Source organism: Anolis carolinensis, chromosome 1 (genome assembly GCF_035594765.1).
Source record: "Anolis carolinensis isolate JA03-04 chromosome 1, rAnoCar3.1.pri, whole genome shotgun sequence".
Taxonomy (NCBI): domain Eukaryota; kingdom Metazoa; phylum Chordata; class Lepidosauria; order Squamata; family Dactyloidae; genus Anolis; species Anolis carolinensis.
In genome coordinates, this window is record NC_085841.1 from 345,332,866 (window position 1) to 345,358,760 (window position 25,895).

General features: G+C 41.6%; 1 protein-coding gene across 1 annotated transcript; it reads left to right on the forward strand.

The window, feature by feature from the left end:
- Window positions 1-21,259: 21,259 nt before the first annotated feature.
- On the forward strand, window positions 21,260-24,527 carry LOC107982337 (uncharacterized). Its single transcript, XM_016990798.2, has one exon. The coding sequence runs from the start codon at window positions 21,947-21,949 to the stop codon at window positions 23,465-23,467; it is 1,521 nt and encodes a 506-aa protein (XP_016846287.2). The 5' UTR covers window positions 21,260-21,946; the 3' UTR covers window positions 23,468-24,527.
- The last annotated feature ends 1,368 nt before the right edge of the window (window positions 24,528-25,895 follow it).

A 25,895-nucleotide genomic window follows, 5' to 3' on the forward strand; every position in this document is an offset into this window, starting at 1 on the left:
AAAAAACATCATTCTAGGAGATCAGCAACTGAAACTTGCCATTTTGCACCCACTGGTTACCACAACAAGGACAACAGGGAGAGAATGGTGACTATCATTTGTGTTATTCGGGTCACCAAACCTGGGGTCAGTTCAGTTCATAGCCAGCTCAACTGTTTACATGAGCCCAAAATTGCAGATTCCTCCAAATTGTTCCTAAGATCCCAAAGCAACCCATCACTTTGGTTAGTACAGTTCAAGGCCACATTAACCTGAATCAGCTATGTGTTTCATTTAGCCACCACAGAGCTGAACCATCTGCCCTTTGGGAGAAGTAGTCAGTGTTGATGTGCCCAAAGAGAGCAGATAGAAAGTCAACCAGGTTCCTCCTAGGAAAAGAAATTTCTCGACTTGGAAGCAGCCACTAAAAAGGCTCCACTCTAACTGCCATGGCTGTGTCCTATGGAGTCTTACCTGTAGTTTGAGGAGGAACAGAAGTATTTTTTAATTCTAGATAACTCAGAAAACTACAAACCCCAGAATTCCATAGGATGGTGCCATGGTCAATTAAGAGGCAACAATTTAGACCCCATTACTGTGTCTGATAATGGTCTATGACCTAGACTTATGTAATTTTTAAATTATGTTTTATAATTGAGATTTTTATTATCTGTTATAATTGTATTTGTTTCTATAATTGTTGTTTCAGCATCTAATGATTGCCGGTGGTGAAGCCGCCCTGAGTCCTCCCCCCCCCCCCCCGGCGGTGAGAAGGATGGGATACAAATGTATGAAATAAATAAATAAATAAATAAATGTGAACAGTTGGCCCACCACACCTGCAGGCTTATTTATTATCTGCAGATTTGATGTATATGTTCTCTCTAGGTCCTCCAGTGCAACTCTATCATCAACTTCCAATGGAAGCTCTGTAAGCATTTGTAGGTCCTCCAGTATGACTCATTGGTCAATGTCTGGTATTTTTTACTTGCAATTTTCCTACTTTCGTTGGCCTCCTAACCCCTAACACACATGAAAGTGAAGAGCCTTCTCTAGAGTGAAAGAATCCATCATCTGCTCCAAAAATATTGGCACAAGCATTTTGTTATTGTTTTAATTTATTATAAACTTTATTCTCATGTTTAATTTTTCAGTATAAAGGTTCCAGAAAGCCATTGCAGATGGGTGGTATTCCTTTTGGACATATCTGTTTGGTTCATTCTCCACTCTGTTATTAGAAAGAAATATGTGTGCTATTCACTGATTCCTTATTAACTGTAGATCCTGTGGACTTTCATTGAGGCTATTTTGATGCTATGTAAGATTGGATTGAGAAGCTAAAATACCCCCTTTTCACTGGCATGTGTTAACCAAAGCGATCCCATTTCCCAAAGCTCTCCTGCAATAAAGTCAGATATCTTTTGCAATAAACCGACCACAGGTTGACACCGGCGCAGGCAGAAAGTGTTGCGTCCGCTTTTTATAGATACAAAATCCACATACAATGATACTGTGTTTATTCATTTTGTTTATTGGTTTGAACATGATTTTAATGTGTACATAAAAACGGTTTTCAACTTTAATTGTGGTGTCAGCACCATCAGATTCATTTTTATCTCTGACCATGTTTTCTTCCAAGAAACATCAGAGCATCAGTAGGTCTACGTGTGTATATATGTGTGTTTTATTGACCCCTCCCCCCAAACACACAATAAAGCATTCAGACAACTTTTTCACATCGTCTTCAATGAATTCAGAGGATGCAACAGTTTGCACACTCTCCTGAACACATTTTATGACTCCCACTTTCATTCTACAAGGCTGAAGCAAAACCTATAATAAATATGTGTCTTGCACTTGTGAGTTTGATATACTGCTTCCTTCCAAGAGGCTCTTTCTGTTCATAAGTTAGAAAGCAGGCAAAAGAAGAAGAAGAAAGCAGTTATTGTTTGGCTTCTTACGTTAGCAATGTCTTTATCTTCTTACCAGCCAAATAATATTAATAATAATTAATGCAATTCTGAATCATCTTCATGTTTGTAAAACAGTGTTTCAGAAGTAGAGAACATTTTTTTCCATCTTAACTTGTTCTCCAGTCAGAAACCAGATTTTTGTCAGTCTGTGGCTGGGATATCATTCAAAACAGTCAGTTTCATGATGCAATGGTTCAGGTATCACCTTCACCTAGTGCTATGAAAATATTTCAGTTTTAACTTATTGTGCTGCTTTGAATTTCTCCTGCATTTATCCCCCTACTTTTCTATTCTTGAGTCATGAGACCTCATTTTTCTTTCTGTCTAGAACTTTGTGGGTATTCACACTATTTCTGCATTTTAATGCCCTTTCATATATTTTCCTTATTGACCAAAAGGGTTCTTTATGTATTTTGCAAATATATACAATCTAATTCTGCACATTTTGGAATGCATAATTTTAATAAAAGGAAAAGGAGGAGGGTACCATTTCTTCTTGGTGACCAGAAACCAAGAGACATGCAACAAGCAGGCCTTATGTCCTCTTTTAATCCCACAGGCCGGATCTAGATTAGGTCACCAAAGCATCTATTTGCATGGGAAGTTTCAGTTCAGAATGAGGTCAAGGAACAAAAACAAAAATAACAAAATAGCCAGCCTACAGATGGCACTGAGTTTCTAAAGAAAAGGTATATGCTCTGTGGAAATGCCATGCCAAACCAAATTCATTCAATATTTAAAACATTTTCAAAGTTGTCCTAATCATATCCTTCTCATAATTTGCTTATAGACAAATAGTTTGGAGGATTCTATGAAATACAATGTACCTGGTACATCTGTGCATGCATACAAACTTACGCAGGCACACGCACACACATACATACACACATAGATTAAGATGGATGAATGGAGATAGCTATAGGCTACATGAGAGCTGTATCTCAAGTTGTAGCTATAGGTATAAAATATCCTCAAACTCTTCTGTCAGTCTGGAATGTGTTGCACTGGAGACAAGAAGAGATTTGAGGCATATTTTTAATGCCACTCAAGAATCATTCTGCAGTGCACAAATGGATAAATTCCACATGTCTTAACAGCCTGCTTTCACCCCATAAGAGCACAGTTCTATCTTACAGTTTTTTTCCTGTGTTCTTCATTCATTGTTAGTACTTTCTGACAAACATAATGGTCTCTTACACAGCATCGGGGCCCCATTTAAAGGATGTTTTAAGTAGACCTATGCAGAATCAGATAACACGTTCCACCTATGTCAGACAGAAAGACACAGATTTTTATGGAAAGTCTGATAGACATTCAATGGGTTGTCAGAGAGGTATATTCTCTGAACACATGATACCATCTTGACTTAATGCTCCTGAGACAATTGACTTAGACTGAGAAACCATCCAGAGCAGCAGCCTAAGAGTGGAGGAACCCACCCTAGCATTTACAGAACACATTTTAAGACCCACATACAAAAAAGAGAAACACTGGTGTCTCTCAGGTGGGGAAGTCTATGGGTCCACCCTTGACTGGAGAAATAAGAGCAATATTTTTGTACTTTTCTTTCTCTCTCAACAACTGTCTTCCTCAATTAATTGTACTGAGTCCCAATTTAGGAACATTTGTCATCTATATGAAGCAGAATACAGCAAATCTAATACAGTAAGAACATGTGGGTAAGATGGGGGGTAAGGGTTATAGTTAGCTTAAACATTTACATTTATTGTTACAGGGACCCCATTCTGGGATAGGACAAAGGTTTATCTATACTTAGTTACAAGAATCCATAAAAGCTAGCTCTAGTAATATTGGGGCTAATGTCACATTGATACTCTCTTTTTAGACAAAAGAAACAAAGACTGCAGAAAGGGTGTAACCCCAATAGGTAAGTGGGATACCAAATGCCTGGATGCATACCACTGAAGAAAGATATACAGAGGTGAAAGGCATTCACTATTATCCCCTCTTCCACTTATTGTTTTTGCAAGCATTGATGCTTCTTAACTTTTAGTACCCCATGGGCCTTTTCTAATGAAAAAGATTTGCAGTTTTCAGTGGGCCACTTTATATAATATCCAAAAACAGAATGGGGAGGAGGGAGACGAAAAGCCTGGTAAAATGGATTAAAATAGCCAGATTTTATCAATTCTGGAGAGGAAGAAATTAAGTCTTCATACCTGAGACAGGGATCTGCCGCATTCCTGGCAGAAGCAGCCTCAGTCCATCTTTTCTTGGAAAGTTCCCTCCTCCTCCAGAAAAGGCCCTGGGAACTCGCTTTCCCAGCAGCACTTGCATAGAGCGGGTATCATGCTTCCTTTTGGAGCATGATGGGAGTTGAAGTTTTTTCTCTATCTCTATTTCTCAGCCAATAAAAATGTTGTAAAGCAATACTTTTACTTTGCAGTTACTGTTGCCTGTTTTTGGTCTGAAACTATTAAGCAGCTTGTGATCTTTTTATTTTGTCACTTTTAATCATTTATTATGCAATGGTTTTGACATGAAATAAAAATAAAAAGCCAATAAAAATTCTGGCAGTGTCCATGTTCTGATTGGCTGAGAATTGACACAACCAGTGACTACAACTCCCAGAACTCTCTCTTGTGGTTTATCTTATTTTTAAAAATGTTATGGTTAAAACTTTTAAAATTCTTTAAAAATTGCTTAATTGTTTTGGCAGGTCTGCAGTTGTAAATGGGATCTAAAACTGAGGTAGGTTTCATGCAGATAGGCCTTAAAATGGCTGAAGATTGAGCCTTTAAAGTTTCCCATTGTAGCCAATGGGTCGTATTTTTGCTGGATAAAAATGGCAAAACACCTTCCCATTCGAGTATCTTCCCAGTAAACAGAATGAGGGGTCAGCCAACAATGGACCCAAAATGGCATGCCTTTTGGTCAAAGTGCACACCTCTACCCCCCCCCCCCCCCACAAACACACACACCACTGAAACTTGGCAGAGCAGAAAAGAGAATAAATTCTTTCCCTATTGATTTTGCCTCCATGCTACTACATTTCACTGCTGTGACACAAATCATTGTATGCAAGCCATTCCATATTAAAACTAGCCACATAGAGAACATGAAACTTTCACTAACAAATGTTTTTTTTCCATATAGAACGGTATATGCACAATCTCATGAAGGGCCAAAATGAGGGCATGCAATCCCATACAAATTATATCCTCCACCCCAGTGCACACACAGAGAGAAAAAGAACGAGATGGAAAATTGTTCACACATATAATGCTTATATTTGCATTCCCATTGTAGCTTTGTCAATTCCTTTGCTTTGGATGATTAACCTGTATTTCTAAATGCTCAACTTACTTTTAAAATTACTACAGCCCTAGAAATCAGAGGGGTGAAGGAAAAAATATTTGTAATTGCAATGTTTGGGAATAACTTGAAGGATGTGATCTAACTGGCATATTAGCCCAGGAAGTATGAGTTGGATTTATTTGCTTTAAAATGTGAAGAAAACAAAATACTGGTGACAAAGACATTACTTAAAAAAAAATGTCAACTCCCTGCAATAGCTGTGGAAAGAACTGCATTCCTCTGGTGTGAAAACATTGCAGGCCGTGTCATACTAGAAAAATGTAATATCCACAAAAAGTATTGGAAAGATTGTGTCTGGATCTGTCATGCATTTATTTGTGGTCATGATGTGGTGATTCAGTGAGGGAAGTTTGGGACTATATCCCTGAAAGATCTTAAGTATGACAACAAACTCATTTCTGATTTGAGGGCTAGCCATGTGTTACTATTAAAATCTGTAGAGTTTCTTTAGATTATTTATTGCACATTTGTTCAATGTTGGGCTTTTTACTAGTACCTTTCTTTTCTTTTCTTTTTACTGTGTATGGTCATAATCTGAAACATCAAATTGTGCCTGAGGAAAAAGGTAAAAGATAACACTTACACATGGTTACCCTTGCTTATCCAACTTCTTAGTTTGATGCCATTAGTTTCAGGAGACCACAGGTGGAGGATACTGTAGTATAGGAAATAAATCATTCATGATAAAGGTACTTGAAGGTTTGGCAGATGTTGCCGTGATTAACTGAAGACTTGCTCTGGAATGTTGGTTTGGCAGGAGGTTAAATGCACATGAATGAATCTGTCTGCATACTTAGGCACTGCTGTGAAACTCACTCCTTATAAAAACAAGGGCCATTTTCCAATGAAGTATCGGTGTACAGAGGTCCAATATCCCAAAAGCTGTACTCATTAGTGCAAGGGAAATTCATTTTCTGTTTTCTATTCTAGGCAAGCAGTTTGCCAGTTGTGTCTCTATGTTTGTGCATTTTTCCTGATGATTCTGTAGATGCAGTGATGGGTTCACAAACCTATCACAAAATGGAAAAGAAAAGTATCCCTCAAAACAAGACAAAATAGGACAGATATATGAGCAAATTCATATGTTATGATTTTATAGGTACAGATGCAAGTTTAGAAATCTACTGTGACCACTATATTCATGAGGAATATGTTCTTGGACATACCATAGAACACAGGAAACTGTGGATACTAGTGAACCCTATTGAAATGAAGAATGTCTTCCAGAAGCTACCGCAGAATCTTGTGTCATCCCTAGAGACCTCATCAGACACAAGTCCTCCCCCATTTCCACACACTTCTAAGGCCCCTTCTGCACTGTCCTATATCCCATGATCTGATCCCAGATTCTCTGATTTGAACTGGATTATATGAATCTACACTGCCTGATAATCTAGTATAAACAGATAATCTGGGACCAGATCCTGGTATATAGAGCAGTGTAGAAGGGGCCTAAGACATTTCAGGGACAAATTGCCACAGGGCAACAAAGTGGTTTTTCACACAACAAAGTGATTTTTCACACTGATATGCACTGAAATGCTATTAATCTGTTCCAGCCCCCATTTTTGTTATGCGTTTTTAAATAAGAAAATTTATTTTATTAATAACAAATAATGTAGAATGCACATTCACACGGAACAATAAAAAAGAAAGATCAACTTTAAAATGGTAGTAGCACAAAGATGTGGCAAGGAAGTAATTTAAGGCAACAAAATGTGTGTTGGACTGTGTAGTAGCAAGGCAAAACCTGCACATTCACAGAGAATAAAAAAAAGAAAGACCAACTTTGAAATGGTAGAAGCACAAAGTTGTGGCACAATGGTAGAAGAACAAAGTGAAGAGGCAGAAGCATCATTTTCTTCATCCTGTACTCATTCCAGCCTCCCTCCCTCTCTTGCTCTCTTTCCCTCTCTCTTCATGAAGCCAAACATACCAGGAATAAAAACCACACAAAATCAACTAATCCAAAATTCCTCAAATTGGACAAAAGCAAAGCAGACAGCAATCTCCCACAGGGGACAAGAGTACGAGGCACGAGGATAGCACGAGGAAGCACTGCTCCCTTGAAGTCCTTAAGCCCTGTACTCTGGTGCTAGCACTCCCTCTTGTGCTAGCTCTTAACTCATAATGCTTCTCGTATGTCACTACTACTAATAAATAATAATAATTAACTTTATTTATAACCTGTCCTATTCCCCCTAGGGGACTCAGGGTGGTTTCCAAACAAAAAAGTGGCAAATATTCAATACCATAATAAAACAAACAAACTATATCAAACCAATAAACAACATCAATATAATGGCCTATGGACCCCATCCAATGCTTTTGTGAAAACTGTCATGGATCAGAAAGAGATTGAGTCTATCCTTACCTAGCAAACATAGGACAATGTGCATTGTCTACTACAGACTAGCAGATCCCCCACATTAGTCATTTTTCATAGGATCTTTCCGATAGCAGCTCCCCTTGTGAAGCTTCTTCCCAAGAAACCTTAAGTTTGACTTTTTCTAATATCCTTTAGAAAGTTGGTGCAGATAACATTTTCACAGTAGCATCAAGTCAATATTTTAATTATATACTCTTAACAAAGTATTATATACTTTTAACAAGGTATGTTTCTTAAATTCTTTGGAGATCTTTTTTCTTTAAATGAAATCACTATTTCTACCTCGCTCTCATATAAATTCCACATAGAGCTAGTTTCTAACCTCTTTTAATTTGGGCATCAGCTGCCCAGTTAGTTTTGCTTCTGTATCTTCTTGAGAAAACAGAATAATTCCTTCCCGTGTCCTCTTTCCTCTTCATCTGAATAGGCAAGATTGACATAAAAAGTACTTCAAGAGCTAAACTCTCATGCAGCACACAAATACAGTGAATTTCTGTATATCTTTAAATGTTTTATATGTCTCATCATATATAATTTATTATGTTGTGAAGCCGAGTCCTTCATTGAATGAAAATTTTACTGTCAGAGCCTGAGGTACTTTAGTTTGATGATTTAAAACTCCCAATGCACTCATAGCAAATAGCACTTTTTATTGTAGTCTGTTTGTCCAAGAGGTCAAATTTCTGAGCTTCAGGATATTTCTCCTGGTGTAGAATTATTTGAGAGAGCAAACCTTTACCAATCTTAATTTATTGTGTGAGATAACAGGATAACTCTTTCAGACAAGAAAATCTGGATTGGGTCCAGTAGAGAAAAGGGAGAACTTATATAGCAAGCAGCCTCTTTTTAAGTACAAACAAGCTCAGCAATTTTGATCATACACATTATTGGTTTGATTCTTTTTTATTACTTCTAACCCATTGGGGCTTTTAAAAAAAGATTGCATTAGTGTTTTTTTTAATTGTTTCATCCGTTTGTTTTTGTCTGCACACATCTGAAAAAACCTCTCCATATTTTACTTATCCAAATATATCATTTGCAATTTTTGCTGAATTCTTCAGAAAGGAACTGAAATGGAAAAATCTCCCATTTACATCTGTCAAACTGAACAGCTTCAGCTATTTCAAGCACAGACAAAAGCATATAGTAGCTTCATATCCTATATCTGTTAGAGATGAGGATTCTTTCTAAATAGGTTGATCACATGTGGCTTTTAGAAGTTCAAAGCTAAGGGTCTTGGTGAATATATCTGTTTTTATTCTACCCATATTAATAAAAAACCCCTCAAATACTTTCCATTCTGAATTAGGTAAATCTCATATTTTCCAAGTCGTAGCAGATGTCCAGGACAATGAAAGAATTTGCTATCCTGTAGCTTCGAATTCAGCCTTCGATTTTCTGTGGTTTCCAGCAAAAATGATAAAACCATGAAAAACACTATACTTTTATTTGAGAGAATACGTCTCTACAAATCTCTTGGGACCAATCTACACTCATTATTTAAAACAGTTTGAAGCTACTTCAATCCTGGGTAGCCAGAAAATAAACTTCCACAAAAGCATGCAAAAGAAAACCCTTTATGTGCATCAGTGCTTTCTGGTTTTTGTAATCAGTAGGGCTGTGCAAAATCTCATATCAGTGCCATATGTCGGATCTATTTTGTTAGATTCATGTGTACAACACAATATTAAAAAATGTGCGAGGCGCCCACACAAAATTTAAGAATCGAAACTCTCACACAGTAGTTTTGCATAAGTAGCTTAAGCTTCGTAGCTCTCTCCATGAAACAGTTTTAATTTCCAGAGCAAGGAAACTGTACAGGGGACAAAGCCAAACTTGTTATGACCAGCCTATCAGGTGGGAGAGCAGAACAAGTGAGAGAGTAGAGCAGAGCAGAGTAGGCTAGGCTAAGACTATAGGCAGCCATGCAGTAGGCTAGTCTACATAGAGAGAGGCTAGAAGGACTGAGTGACTGCATGACTGCTATTAGGAGGAATCCAGACCTATGGGAATCTTCTATATGTATTTTATTTTACTTCTATATTTAATTTATTATTAATTCTGCTAAGGACTGACCATTGCGAACAGTCCCCAAAACCATTCTGTGGGTGGCAAACCTAGCTGGCTTAAAGTACACCATTTTAAAGAAAAAAAATTCTTCTTAGCTATTGCATCTGATACTATCGGTGCTGGAACGACTGGGACAACAGGCAACCACTCCACCCCACTCCAGCCAGCTAATGGCAGTTCCAGACAGCACTTTATTGTGAGTCCAATCAGGTTTTAAGTCTGCACAATTGAAGTCCGCATAATTCCCAAGAAAGCATGTGCTTTTTTTGGGGGGGGGGGGATGCCCTGCTGAGCTTTCTAGCAGGGCACCAGGAACAAATGAAAAGCCCTTGAAAAATCCTTTAAAACAGGGAATTAACTCATGCAGAAGCAATTTCCCCTTCTCCTGATCTCTTCTGACTTGTACCAATGTCGTGCCTACAGAAGGGGGGGAGGAGGAAAATCACTTCTGGCCACCTCTTCTGTAGGCGTGTCATTGGTACAAGCTAGAAGAGGTCAGCAGAAGGGGAAATGGCTGCTGCGTGAGTTATTTCCCTGTTTTAAGGCTTTTAAAGGGGTTTTGAGAGGGGGTGTGGGCTGTCTTTGGTTTCTTGGGCTCCAGCAACCCAAAAATCCTGAGACAGTTGTGTGGATTGGGATTAGAAGTTATGTGACACATTTCCTAAGTCCAATCCACACAGCCCTCATAACTGGAAAGACACGGTTCTATTTGAAAGACCTGTGTCTTTCCAGCTGACAAATTATCTCAGGACAAAGGGGAATTTTCCTCCTTTGTGCAAAATACACATCTAGTGAGCTCTCTTAAAGAAGTGGGAGCTCCCACCTTTAAGGAGGATAGACAAATGATAGACAAATTCAATGTGATAGCTGTTGTGGCTTTAAAAAATATTGACAAAAATGTGAAATTTTTCCCAAAATTAGAAATGTGTGAATTTTTCTGAAACTTGAAGGGAATGATGCCCTGGTTCTGTTGTGGCCTTGTAGATAAATTAAAGGATATTGCTTTTGTAGTTTTGTTTTGTTTTTGTTTTTTTGAAAAAAAATTGTTTGTAAAAACTATTTTAAAAATCCCAAAAAATCAGTAGAGTAAAATGTTCTAAGATGGGGGGGGGGGAATAAGTGTAGTAAGCAAGTTTTTTCCCCAATAGCTCTAAAATGAGGGAGAAAGGATCCATTACAATACTTTAGAAACATTTTAGAAACAATTTGCCACCACGCCCTGATTTAGTAATTAGTTATTTAAATGTTTTTTGATCGCACAGACCGAATAATCAGCACCAGGCCCCAAACTAGTTCCAGGATTTCCTATGTATGTAATCATCTGCACAGCAAAACTAATTTCTTCAAAACTGTTTTGAAACTGCATTAAATAGTCAGTGTAGATGTGGCCTAGGTCCTGCATAATACTTTTATGTTTAACTATTGGTGGAGTTAACTATAGTGTTACATTGGAAGATGCAAAGTTTTGAAGAGATAACATATTACTCTAATTTGTGAACAGTCAAAACTACAAATGTCAAATCCACAAATGGAGTGAGCTGACTGTTGAGTACATCTATACTGGCACTATAATGCAGCTTGGAATAAGTTTGACAGAAACTGGTTTCACTGTGCTGGTGATTACATTGCCCTGCCTGGAACTAATTTGAGGACAGCATGGTGATAACATTGAACACAGGACATGGCCTAAAAGTGCTCCACAGCCTCCCCTCACACACACACACACACACATACACACTATGTCCTGCAGAAATGCACATCAGTGCACTGGAAACATATGGGGTGGTAAAAAAAGGGAAAGTGACCAATCAATGCCATTTAGTCCTTTGCTGCCTCTGCTTTGGGACATTTGTCAGCAGCCACAGTTTGGGATGTTTTTTAATTCACTTATCAGGGGCAGATGGCTATAATGCAGATTTGATTTTGCCCTGGATCTGGGATATATTTGGATCTGCTATGGCACATTTTACGATTTGCATTCAATTTCCTGCAACTTTTAAAATTTGCTGTATCCCCTTTAATGCATGCTGGGGGAACACATTGGTGGTGTGCGTTTTGTGGCCAGTTCAGTTTTGAGTCATCTCAAAGCTGCATTAAACAATCAGTGTAGATGGGACCTAACATGGCTCTATGTATGGAATTATGAGATCTGTACTTTTACAAGATCTTTAGCCTTCTTGCCAAAAAGTGCTAGTGTCTCTCCAAACCCCTAGGCTTCCATAGCATTGAGCCATGGCACTTAAAGCGGGGTCAAATTGCATCAATTCTACACTATAGATATACCCTAGGGGAAAGTGTATCTTGGGAAATATTGTAATCTGGCTTGGACTGAAAGGGTTTTACTGATCCTAAACTCGTACCTTGGGTATTAGTGTTGGATCGATGTGGATGGCTGCCCTTCTAAAGCCGTTTATAAGGAACCCGGCTTCCTTGTGTGCTTGGTTGATACAGAGCCTATTAAGTTGGCATCAGTCAACACGTCCCCTCATGATAGTACACAAACTCTAAGAGAGCTGGGGAAGTCAGTATCTGTCCTCTTTCCTGACACTTCTGCCTCCTTTTACTGATGTTAAAAGAAATTCCTACTGTCAGTCGTATAACCAATTCACTTTGTTCACTAGCAGTGACAACCTTGTTGTTTTTCTCCCTTACCACAGAACCAACTTCAGTGAATTAGCATCCTCAAAATTTAGGTGAGCTCATTAGTCTGAATACATTTAAAATCTCCTGCTCAGATAGCGTTGTTGTTGTTATTATTATTAGTCTAGCTCTTTAATATAATTTAGGTAACTAGCAAAATAGTTCCATTTTTTAAAAGAAAGGTCCCCCAAGTATTCATATGAAAATTTAAAAGATTCTTCTTTTACTCCATTTTTAAAATGATCATCACCATATTAGTTTGCAACTTGTCTCCAATACTATTTAGATTTTTTTTTTAAAGAAGATAATTGAAAGACCAGCTGTTTTACTTTCAAGAAGAAGCCAACTGCAGGCTTCAATGTGGCCAAGCTTAATCATTTCACAGGCTGCCTCAGTGCCCCTTAGAAAAAACGGATGGGTGTCTTTTGATTAAAATTGACATAAATCCTGTGCTTATATTTTCATAACCCTATATACTATGACTGTTTAGAGGAAGGCTGGGTTTTCACATGAAGCAAAATGAGCAAAAAAGGATGGGAAGGTAGAAAGGACTGCACTACTCCAAATTTCAAATAAGCCCACCATCTGATTTTTTTTTAATCAATTGTCAGCAGCAAATGAAAGCTATCTCTCTGCCAGCTTCTTACATTCTTCAAGGGAGGGCAAACCCTTTGTCCCCCAACCATCAGAGACCTGTGTAGTGAAAATTCGAGAGAGAGCATTTGCGGTGTCTGCTCTCAGGCTATGGAACTCCCTTCCACAAGAAGCTAGGCTGACTCCCTCCATGCTCTCTTTTCATTGCTAAGTCTTTCCAATTCAAACTGGTATTTCATATTAATTGTTTGCAGAGAGTAACTTTTAAACTGTATTTTTAAACTTTATCATTATTTTGAGAATGATGTTATACATTAAAATATTAATATTCCTCTAATGGACCCTGTATCTGTTCAGGATATGTTTTTGGCTATGTTTCATGGATAGGTCAAGCCCTGGAAAATAGTTAGATATGTTATTTTCAGTGGGCTGAACAACGGGAGTACTGAGTACAGTATGTAGCGTGTACAGGAGGCGTAAGAAGAATAAGTGAAGACCACTTATATTGGTTCCATGGATAGGGAAATTATAAAGTAATTTGTGTTTTAACATTTCTATTATCAGAAGTTTTTATATTTTCTTTGTCTTAATAATTTTATAAGCTGTGAGAAAGCTTGCTGAGAGAGAACCAATATATATATAAAAAATGAAATTGTAATACTTATTGCTGTTATTGATATTGTTGTTATTGGGTACAGGCAATCTCCAAGTTACGAACAAAATAGGTTCTTTAGGTTTGTTCTTAAGCTGAATTTGTATGTAAGTCAGAACAGGTACACTTTTAAGTATAGCTCTCTCTCTCTCTCTCTCTCTCTCTCTCTCTATATATATATATATATATATATATATATATATATATACACACTTTGTATAGCTCTGGGAAGAGTTAATGCCCCTGTGGTGTTTGTTTTGCTGTCTGTACCCCTTTTCAGAAGATTTCACCTCACTTTCTGTCCCTATGATAAATGGATTTTGAAAAAAAAATGACTTGGTGTGGAAATAAGGATTGCTGATAAAGCTTCAGTTGAAACACCTTTTCCCCATGATAACTCTTTCAAGAGTGAAATTCTCTTCCTAGAGGTAGATTTCTCTCACTTCCTGTTGTCTCACCCCTGTTCTTAACTATGTGTCATTTGTAAGTCAGATGTTTGTAACTCAGGGACTGCCTGTACACTGAAGTGCAAGATTCCAGGGCAAACCTTTTATATTCCAATACGTTTTTGCAAAGAAAGAATGATTCCTCAGCCCTTCAGTTTAAAGGGATGCGTCCTGTTTTGTTCCTTTCACATTAAACAGAACTTCTGTTGGGAGGAAATGTTTGTATCTGTATAGCCTCCAACTGTCCTGATTTGGCAAGGACAATCCAGATGAATACTTTGTTACTCCACTTTTTCATCTGCCTTTAAAATATTCCAGTTTCTTTCTTCCCTTCCCACTTTCCTTTTTTGTTCTTAGCGTACTTAGTAGGCTTGAGCAAATTTTTCGTTAGTTCGTTAAATTCGTTTAAAATTCGTTTCATAATTACTTTTGAATTGATATTGTAGAGAAGTTATGTGTTAAACAGAGATTATTGATATGATTTTATTTGTTTGTTTGTTAAGGGAAAAGGGTTATATATTAGCAAGGAAAAGCCTAACATGGAAACTAGCTGGAAGCAGCATTTGGTAGGTTGCCATGGTAACACAGCTTCCCTTGGGAGAAAAGGGGCGTGGCTAAGATGACAGTTGGAGCATATTCCCTTTTAAAAGTTCAGTTGCTGTGAGGGTTTAAAAAGGAGTGGCTGTTAGGGGTTTGAAAAGAAGAGTTGCGGTTAGGTTTTGGAAAGATTAGGAGCTGTGGAAATCAGCTAATGTCACGACCCAGGCTGCAGAGCACCAATAACCATACACCGAGGCCAGAATCTATCTAATATCTTTATTGAAGGAATATATAAAGTTAATAAAACAAGTGTAGAAAATAGTCCAGAATTAGACCTTTCAGGAAAGGCCAGAATTAGTCCAAAAAAGCAATGTCAAATAAGAAATATTAAGGTCCAAAGTTGTAATCCAATAACCGAAACACTCACTTTGCCAAGCAAAGTGAGGGGAGATAACAAGGTCCTTTAGTCCATAAAACTCGAGCGTGGCTAGGAAATAACTTGATACTTGAAACAAGGCTTGAACGTGGAACAAGGTAACTAAGAACAAGAACAAGGTCCGTGGAATAACTTGGTAAAATCCGTGAAACAAGGCAAGGATTGATCCTGGGAAACAAGGCAAGGTCCGCAGATAAACAAAGGCTGGGAAGCAAGGCGAAGGCTGGATAACAAGGCAAGGCTTGAACAGGAGCGAGGCTTGAATCGGAGCGCGCTGTCCAGACACAACTCGCTCCGTAGGCTGACGAATTGACTCCGCGAAGTTACTACGCGGGCAAAACACCTATATAGAGTCTAACTTTCTCACCGAAGCAGTTCTCTGGGAAACAGAAACGAAAGCTAAACTCTGAGACCAGATGTTAAACTCCTTAAAGATTCTCACGAGAAACAGTCTTAATTGGCAACATTCTTAGCTGCTATCCTCGCACTCCTGCGCGAAGCTGATTCCAAACTTCTCTGTTGTTTACAAAACTCCCGGCGCAAGAACACGGGAGAAGTAGGCTCTGGGGTTGTTTGACATACTTCTGGGAGACCACTTTCTTGCAGGTGCAAGGTTCCCAGATCGGCCTGGGAAAGATCTGGCTGAGAGGAATCCAGTTCAGACTGGGAAGGTAAAAAACCCAAGTTTTCATCTTCATCAGGGATTACAATGTCCTGAGCAGGACTACAAGGCCCATGGGTCATCACACTATCCCCCTCCTCAAGGCCCCTCCCAAACTGGGGCCCTCTCCCCGAGGCGCGAGGTCGCGGCTTGGCGGGATAGGTCTGATGAAAGCGGCGGGTTAGATCAGGAGCATGGACTGTGGAGGCGTCTTCCCAAGAGCGTTCCTCAGGGCCAAAACCCACCCAGTCAATGAGATATTGTAGGCGGCGGCGATGAAAGCGAGAATCCAAAATGTCCTCAACCTCGAACTCCTCCTCCCCATTCATCAAAACAGGAGGGGGGGCCGGTTGGTCTGAATCAGGACGCACACCATCCGCCGGAAGGAGCAGGGAACGGTGAAACACTGGGTGAATGCGCATTGAACGCGGAAGTTGGAGTTTGAAAGTCACGGGGTTTAATTGCGCCACCACTGGATAGGGGCCAATGAAACGGGCATCTAACTTCCGGCAAGGGCGGTGGGAGGGCAGAAAGCGAGTGGACAGGAAAACCCGATCTCCTACCTTGATTTCGGGGCCCGGCTGGCGATGTTTGTCAGCGTGGCGTTTATAGTCCTCCTTGGCTTGGTCCAGTTGCTGGAGCAAAAGTTGTTGCACCGCTGTGAGTTCCTGCAGCCAATCCTCTGCTGCGGGAACTTCTGAAGTTTCAATGACAGGGGGGAAGAAACGTGGATGGAAGCCGTAGTTTGCAAAGAACGGCGTTTCTTTTGTAGAAGCTTGAACTCCATTGTTGTAGGCAAACTCAGACAGTGGTAACAGAGAAGCCCAATTGTCCTGTTGATAGTTTACATAACAGCGAAGATACTGCTCCAAAGTGGCATTGGTGCGCTCCGTTTGCCCATCTGTTTGGGGATGATGAGCTGAAGATAAGCGAGAGTCTATGCCCAATAGTTTTTGTAGTGCCTTCCAAAAACGAGAGGTGAATTGAGATCCACGGTCTGTGACTAAACTCTTGGGCAATCCATGTAGTCTGAAAACATGTTGAAGGAATAGATCTGCAGTCTCTTTGGCCGTGGGAAGACCTTCACAGGGAATGAAATGGGCTAACTTGGTGAAAAGGTCCACCACCACTAGGATCGTGGTGAATCCACAGGAAGGTGGTAGGTCAGTGATGAAATCCGCAGAAATTATTTCCCATGGCCGAGATGGGGTAGGAAGGGGATGCAGAAGCCCTGAGGGCTTCTCCCTTCTTATCTTGGAGCGCTGGCATACTGGGCAGGTGTTGACATATTTTTCCACATCTTTGCGGATCTTGGGCCACCAAAAATCCCTTAGGATCAGATGCATGGTTTTAAATAGTCCGAAATGCCCTGCTGGTTTGCAGTCATGACACAGACGAAGCGCTTTCTCCCTGCCCGGTCCGGGTGGGATATAAACATGATTTCTATAGCATAGCAGTCCATCTTTAAGCGAAAAGGGAAAATGCAGACCTTGGCGAAGTTGGTCCTGCGCCCAGGCATCTGCTTGCTGACTAGCCCGGATTTCTTGAGCACAGATGGGTCCTGGAGTAGGGGAAGTTGAACCAATGGGAATGGATTTGGTGTTCCCCACCGTGAGCGTGGCAAAGTTCTCGGGTTGTAGCAGTTGGGATTCAAAGGTCTCTTTGCGTCCTGCAGCGTATTCCGGTTTACGTGACAGGGCGTCTGCTTGCTTGGTTTGGGCTGGGGTCACATAATGGATCTGGAAGTTGAAACGTTCAAAGAATAAAGCCCAACGTTGCTGCCTCTGATTTAGTTTGCGGGCAGTTCTTAGATGTTCTAGATTACGATGATCAGTGTGGACCTCAATGGGAAATTTGGCCCCTTCTAGCCAATGTCTCCAAGTTTCAAAGGCTGCCTTTATGGCCAGTAGTTCTTTTTCCCAAATGGTGTAATTTCTCTCTGGTGTGGTTAGTTGACGAGAGTAAAAGGCACAGGGATGGAGGTGATCTCCCACCGGTTGTAAGAGTACAGCCCCAATTGCCACATCAGAGGCGTCCGCTTGCACAACAAAAGGGGTTCCAGGATTTGGGTGCTGTAGAATTGGCTGGGAGGTGAATAGTTTCTTTAGTTGCTGGAACCCTTTCTCTGCTTGATCAGTCCAGCGGAAAGGCTGCTTTCCACGGATGCAGCTAGTGATGGGATCGGACCAGCGGGCAAAATCTGGAATGAACTTGCGGTAATAGTTCGCGAACCCCAAGAAACGCTGCACCTCTTTCTTGTTAGTTGGCGCCCGCCATTCCAATACTGCTGAAACCTTGGCTGGATCCATGGAAAGCCCTAGAGGCGAGATGCGGTAACCAAGGAAATCTACCTCTTGTAGATCAAAGGCGCATTTTTCCAGCTTGGCCTAAAGTCCATGATCCCGCAATCGTTGTAACACCATTTTGACGTGGTTCTCATGTTCTGATTGTGATCTAGAAAACACCAAAAAATCGTCCAGGTAAATTATCAAGAACCTGTCTAGATAGTCCTGAAAAATGTCATTGACAAAATGCTGGAACGTTGCGGGAGCTCCGCATAAACCGAAATTCATAACTCGGGACTCGAATAATCCGAATTTGGTCTGGAAGGCGGTCTTCCACTCGTCCCCTTCCCTGATGCGAACTAAGTTGTAAGCCCCCCGAAGATCCAGCTTGGTGTAAACCTTGGCTCCTCGAAGCCGATCCAGTAGATCCGAGATTAAGGGCAGGGGATAGCTGTTCCGCTTGGTGATATTGTTCAATGCTCTGTAGTCCACCACCAAGCGTAGTTCCCCTGACTTCTTCTTCACAAACATCACTGGGGAGGCGGCTGGGGATTGAGAGGGTCTGATGAATCCCTTGCGAAGGTTTGTCTCTAGGAATTCCCTGAGAGCTTCTTGCTCTGGTTCAGTCAGGGAGTAGAGATGCCCTCGCGGAATCGGGGCCCCCTCCACCAAGTCAATGGCACAGTCATAAGGTCTATGTGGGGGTAATTTTTCGGCTTCTTTCTCATTGAATACATCCCAATACTCGGAGTACTTCTTTGGCAAGGTGATGATGGGCTCGGTGTCTGTGGCATGGCATACCTTGGCTACGAGGCAATGGTTTTGGCAGTACGGTGAAGCAAACTGCAGTTCTCTGTTGGACCAGGAGATGTTAGGGTCGTGGAGAGTCAGCCATGGAATTCCCAAAATCACAGGAAAATGGGGAACCTCGGTAACAAAGAAGGAAATCTCTTCCATATGTTCCCTTATCCACATCCTGGTGGGTTCCGACCACTGACTTACGGGGCCCGTCTTGAGGGGGCGGCCGTCTATGGCTTGCACCACACGGGCATTCTTGAAATCATGATATTGTAATCCCAGAGAGTCGGCATACTCTCTATCGATGAAATTGTTGGTAGCTCCAGAGTCTATCATAGCGTGGATCATGACGGGTCCCCTTTTTGCTGACCATAAAGTGACCACGAGAAGGAACAGGACCCCGGTTGGCGGCTCTTGGATGGATTTTTTGACCGGGTTGGCGAGCCTCTCTACACCCGGTCGTTGGCTTCCCCCGCCGGCTGTGTGCCAGTCGGCTCAGACGCCTTCGTCTCCGTGGAGGACGCCGCCGCAAGACGGGCGGCCGGCTTCCCTTTGGCTGGGCACTCTCTGGCGAAGTGGCCCCCGTTCCCGCAGTACCAGCAGAGGTTTAAGCGTTGACGACGGGCCTTCTCGGCGGCATCTAGTCTGGGACGCACATTGCCCAACTGCATCGGCACCTCCTCGCCTCCTCTGGGGTATGGGGTTGGCGGTGGGGGTCTCCACACTGGTCGTGGCTGAACGCTGGCGGGAGCGGGGGGTTTTGCCCCGGCTCTACTGCCCTGACCTCGAACCCACTGTTTCCTGTTGGCAATCATGACTTCAGCCCGTAAACATTGATCAATGAGTGCCTCGAGGGTCTGGGGAGGGTCCACCTTGGAGATTTCTTCCAGCATTTCAATGTTGAGACCCTCCCGGAATTGTCCTCTGAGGGCTACATCGTTCCAGCCGGTGTTGTGGGCCAGCACTCGGAACTCGGCTATATACTGAGACATAGGTCTGTCTCCTTGGAAAAGGCGACGGAGTTTGTGCCCGGCTGCCTCCAAATTGTCCTCGATTCCCCAAGTCTCCTTGAGGTGGTCCAAGAAGTGTTGCGCTGATCTTAGGTGTGGAGAGGCTTGATCGTACAGTGCCGTCGCCCAATTGGCCGCTGGCCCGTCTAGAAGACTGTAAACCCACGCCACTTTGATGTCTTCTTGGGGAAACTCGGCATCTCGGGCCTCTAGATAAGCTTGACATTGGCGACGGAAAACATGAACCTTAGAAGCTTCTCCAGTAAACTTGGTGGGCAACGCCATGGCCGGGAGGCGGACTCCGCGCTCCCGCAAGCCCTTTATTTCTCCATCCTGGGCGTTGAGTCTGTCACGGATGCGATCCACCTCTTCCTTGTCGATGGTGTAGGTAATCGGCTGGCCGCTCGGCCCAGGTACGGCTCCGGTGGACATTCTGGCCGAGGTTAATTGGTGCTTAGGGCGGCGGAGTCAAACTGTCACGACCCAGGCTGCAGAGCACCAATAACCATACACCGAGGCCAGAATCTATCTAATATCTTTATTGAAGGAATATATAAAGTTAATAAAACAAGTGTAGAAAATAGTCCAGAATTAGACCTTTCAGGAAAGGCCAGAATTAGTCCAAAAAAGCAATGTCAAATAAGAAATATTAAGGTCCAAAGTTGTAATCCAATAACCGAAACACTCACTTTGCCAAGCAAAGTGAGGGGAGATAACAAGGTCCTTTAGTCCATAAAACTCGAGCGTGGCTAGGAAATAACTTGATACTTGAAACAAGGCTTGAACGTGGAACAAGGTAACTAAGAACAAGAACAAGGTCCGTGGAATAACTTGGTAAAATCCGTGAAACAAGGCAAGGATTGATCCTGGGAAACAAGGCAAGGTCCGCAGATAAACAAAGGCTGGGAAGCAAGGCGAAGGCTGGATAACAAGGCAAGGCTTGAACAGGAGCGAGGCTTGAATCGGAGCGCGCTGTCCAGACACAACTCGCTCCGTAGGCTGACGAATTGACTCCGCGAAGTTACTACGCGGGCAAAACACCTATATAGAGTCTAACTTTCTCACCGAAGCAGTTCTCTGGGAAACAGAAACGAAAGCTAAACTCTGAGACCAGATGTTAAACTCCTTAAAGATTCTCACGAGAAACAGTCTTAATTGGCAACATTCTTAGCTGCTATCCTCGCACTCCTGCGCGAAGCTGATTCCAAACTTCTCTGTTGTTTACAAAACTCCCGGCGCAAGAACACGGGAGAAGTAGGCTCTGGGGTTGTTTGACATACTTCTGGGAGACCACTTTCTTGCAGGTGCAAGGTTCCCAGATCGGCCTGGGAAAGATCTGGCTGAGAGGAATCCAGTTCAGACTGGGAAGGTAAAAAACCCAAGTTTTCATCTTCATCAGGGATTACAATGTCCTGAGCAGGACTACAAGGCCCATGGGTCATCACAGCTAAGGACGGCAGCTTATGGTCACTCAGGGGAAAGGCTGGGAATATAAGCTGACCGGGGGAGTTTAGTATACTGTGTTGAAGAGAAGTTATTTAAGAAATATCCATTCAAGAAAGACTACATTGTAACTTAAGATCCGGAATGTTTACTGATTGAAACCATACGCTTATGTACCAAAAATAAACTTGAATTTTGTTATTGTTCATAAAGATAAGTCTCCTTGCCTCTCTGTAAGCCTGTTACCTCACGTTGGTGGCAGTTACCGTACCTATCTATATAAGTTACCGTACTTTCCTATATAAGTTACCATCTTTACTCATTTAAACCCATCAGTTCTGTTATCCTTCCTTATCCACTAAATCATCCCTGTCACCTCAGTCCTCCTCAATTGGTGCCAAGCGGCGGGATACGTTTAACATCTCAAACTAAGTGCCTTGAGACCGCATAGTAAGAAATCGTGAGGTAAAATCTAAGAAAAATGGCTACTAGACTACAGAAGAAGTTAGCAGGAGAGGCTAGTGAATTCCAAGGAGATAGTTCGGACTCTGAGCAAACCCCTGAGACAAGGGAAACCCTTAAATATAAAATTGAATTGAGAAAATTAGAATTGGAGGATAAGCAAAGAGAGAGAGAAATGGAGGAAAAACGATGAGAAAGAGAAAGAAAATTTCAGGCAGAGTTGAAGAAGATGGAGATAGAATGGGAAAGACAGAGACTGACACTCTCTCAGCCTTCTGTGGTAACACAACCAGGAACTCCTAGTGATTTAGCCTTAAAGAGGTTTCCTAAATACACTAAGGAGGATGTGGAGATGCAGCGGACTGAGCTCGCACCACTTTTGAAAATGCCATTGTGCCCAGGGGATTCTTGGTGCCTGATTGATTATAAGTGGTTCAAAAAGTGGCAGAGATATGTGGGTTTTGAAAGTTGGGACCTGTATTATGCAGGAAAACCTGATTACTACCCAGGACCCATTGACAACACAAAACTTTTTGCAGATTCAGAAACCCAGACTTTAAAGAGATATTGCATTGAAGGAGTGGACTATGAGGTGATTCCTATTGAAGCCTGGAATAAGTTAGTCAATTGGTATGGCTGTACAGAGGGACAGAGACCAATTGAGAGGAAAGTTGTGGAATATGGCGAATATTTCAAATATTGTAGAGTGGAAGTTTATCCTTCAGAGTTGAAGCTATGTCAGAACGACAACTCCACGGATCTTGTAAGCTCACAACTTAAACAAGCAGAAGATTATGCTAAAGATGGAGGAATTGTGAACCTCCAAGGGAAGTTATCTGAGTCACAGCTTGAGATTCATTACGTGGCTGAGGTAAATGAGTCACCAGTAGCTGAAATCCCTGTTCAATGCCATAGTGACACAGGAGTGGAGCAAGCTGAGGTGATGGAGAATTTGGAAGTACCAGTCACTGATGAAAATGATTTAGTTGAGCACTGTGGAAAAGTGAATGTTGTTATAAAAAAGAGTAATGGTTTAAAAAGTGACTGTGCCATAACAAAAGATTTGCCAGAGAAAGATGGTGACTCGAAGTTGCTTGGTGCTAACAGAAAAAACAATGTGGTTCCCAGTGAAGATGGGAAGGAGGAAGAAGTTCTGAGGGAATTTTGGGAAAAGACTGATTCTATCTATTCAATAGTTACCGCTTTGGTCACCACAAGTATAGAGCATGGTCAGCAGGTGTGGCCAGAGGAAAATTTACCTCAGGAAAACACCAAATTTAATCCGGTTAAGTTGCTGTGTGCAGGAGAGCCTAAAGGACCGGTGGAAACCTGGAAGGAGGACAGAGCAGTGACCGGTACCTCAAAGAACACCATTGTGAGAGGAAAGAAGATGGACATTTTGAGCCTGTGGGTCATCGCCAATCGCAGCGAATCAAGAAGCAAGCGGAGAGTGTTTTTCAACGGAGAGAGTTCTGAGGACTTCAATGCGGCAGAGATTGGCAGTTTCAACTATCATCAGTTTACTTTCAAGATTCTACAAAAATGTTTGGACAATGTTTCGCAGAACTTCTTAAATGACTCTTGGAAGTTTCGCAAAAGACTTTTTGGGACAGAGGGAATTCATTGTGTTGCTGGGAAGGATGAGTGTGGTTGTCCCCAACAACATGTTAACCTCTGGAATGCTCCACAGAGTGAAACATCGATGAACTGTGCCAGGTGGCATGAAGAAGATCCCTATGAAATGTACTGAGTATCGGAAGATGTTTAGTCCAGTGTATAAATAAAGACTTGGGGGATAACCCAGAATAAGAATTAAACTGTTAGAAATATGATTTATGGAAAATGTATTTTTAAAATGTCTTTTAATTTAGGTTTGTGTATCTTAACACTGGGAGATGACCAATGGATTTAAGGTATATGTTGAATAGTAACAATCTCATAACTGAATGGTGAGATATGAATATGCTATGCGTATATGCAACAGTGAAGGTTTGTATTTTATGATTTATGTATTGTATCTAACTTTGTGTTTTATTTCAGGAATACTGTTATATATGTATATATGTATGTACTAATTATTTTTGCCATTCTAGGCATAGAAAATGCAAAAATAATCTTTCTAAGGGGGGAGGTGTAGAGAAGTTATGTGTTAAACAGAGATTATTGATATGATTTTATTTGTTTGTTTGTTAAGGGAAAAGGGTTATATATTAGCAAGGAAAAGCCTAACATGGAAACTAGCTGGAAGCAGCATTTGGTAGGTTGCCATGGTAACACAGCTTCCCTTGGGAGAAAAGGGGCGTGGCTAAGATGACAGTTGGAGCATATTCCCTTTTAAAAGTTCAGTCGCTGTGAGGGTTTAAAAAGGAGTGGCTGTTAGGGGTTTGAGAAGAAGAGTTGCGGTTAGGTTTTGGAAAGATTAGGAGCTGTGGAAATCAGCTAAGGACGGCAGCTTATGGTCACTCAGGGGAAAGGCTGGGAATATAAGCTGACCGGGGGAGTTTAGTATACTGTGTTGAAGAGAAGTTATTTAAGAAATATCCATTCAAGAAAGACTACATTGTAACTTAAGATCCGGAATGTTTACTGATTGAAACCATACGCTTATGTACCAAAAATAAACTTGAATTTTGTTATTGTTCATAAAGATAAGTCTCCTTGCCTCTCTGTAAGCCTGTTACCTCACGTTGGTGGCAGTTACCGTACCTATCTATATAAGTTACCGTACTTTCCTATATAAGTTACCATCTTTACTCATTTAAACCCATCAGTTCTGTTATCCTTCCTTATCCACTAAATCATCCCTGTCACCTCAGTCCTCCTCAATATTGAACCATCTGCTCACTGCCTTACAAATATTACGAATTTGAATAATAAAAGTACCTTTTTTTCGTTTGTTTCTGATGTCTTCGGATGTAGCTGTAGCCCCTCTGAGAGGAGAAGCCATGTTGGCATACCTCTCAGCCAGTCAGAGCGGAAGAGGGAGGGAGGGAGAGGCATGGCCATCGATCTTCTAGCATTTTAAAAATGCCATTGAGACGCGGCCCCGTAGAAGCCTTCCGCATTGCTCTCTTCCCTTCTCTCTCTCCCCTCCCTGCTTCTCTCTCTCTCTCTCTCTGAGAGAGAGAGAGAGAGAGAGAGATAGAGAGAAGCAGGGAGGGAGGGAGGGAAGAGAGAAGAGACATGCCTGCCTGCGCTTGGCCTTCTCTCCTCTGGAGCCGCGTGTTTGGTTTTGCTTCTTTCCAGACTTTCCAGCCACTGGCTTAAAGGGGAATACCAGGCTTGCCTTCCTAAATGGAATCCTTAGAGCCAGAGGATATCCCTTTAAGAGATATCTCCACTGAGGAGATCTCCCGGACAGGATTATGGCACCAGCTCAGTTGCAACAGATTCAGTGCCATGTAATGTGAGCTGTAGTTTTACAAAGTCCCTAGCCTTCCCTGCAGAAGAGAGACAGTACCATGCCAAACTACAACTCCCAGTTTTCTGTCAAATTGTTTTGGATTTCAACTCCTACAATTCCTAACTCCAGACATGGGCAAAGTTTGCCCTTGCCTGGTATAGAAGCATTCTATTCTTCTTCTCCAGACATGCCAACAGTATTAAGTGATAAAATCTTGGGCATTTTTTCCTTTAATGCTAAAAGTTCATAGGTTGTTCAGCAACAGCCTACTGGCTGGGTTGCTATGAGTTTTCTGGGCTCTATGGCCATGTGCCAGAAGCATTCTCTCCTGATGTTTCACCCACATCTGTGGCAGACATACTCAGAGGTTTTGACGTCTGTGCGAAGCTAGGCAAGTGGGGTTTATTTATATATCTGTGGAAGGTCCAGGGTGGTAGAAAGAACTCTTGTCTGTGGGAGGCAAGTGTGAATGTTGCAATTGGTCACCTTGATTAGCATTGAATAGCCTTGCAGCTTCAAAGCCTGGCTGCTTCCTACCTGGGGGAATCCTTTGTTGGGAGGTATTAGCTGGCCCTGATTGTTTCCTGTCTGGAATTCCCATTATCTGGGTGTTGTTCTTTTACTGTCCTGATTTTAGCTTTTCTGTAGCTAAAAATGCATATAAAATTGATTCTATAGGGAGGATAAATGATTGGATTTCAACTCCTACAGCTTAGCTTTCTCTGCCAATAATGGTACCATACCAAACTAAAGCTCCCAAGATTCTGTAGCAGTG

What these genes read in the sequence shown, in the direction of transcription:
- LOC107982337 (XM_016990798.2), top strand. Translation starts at nt 21,947, where the DNA reads ATGGAGATAGAATGGGAAAGACAGAGACTGACACTCTCTCAGCCTTCT.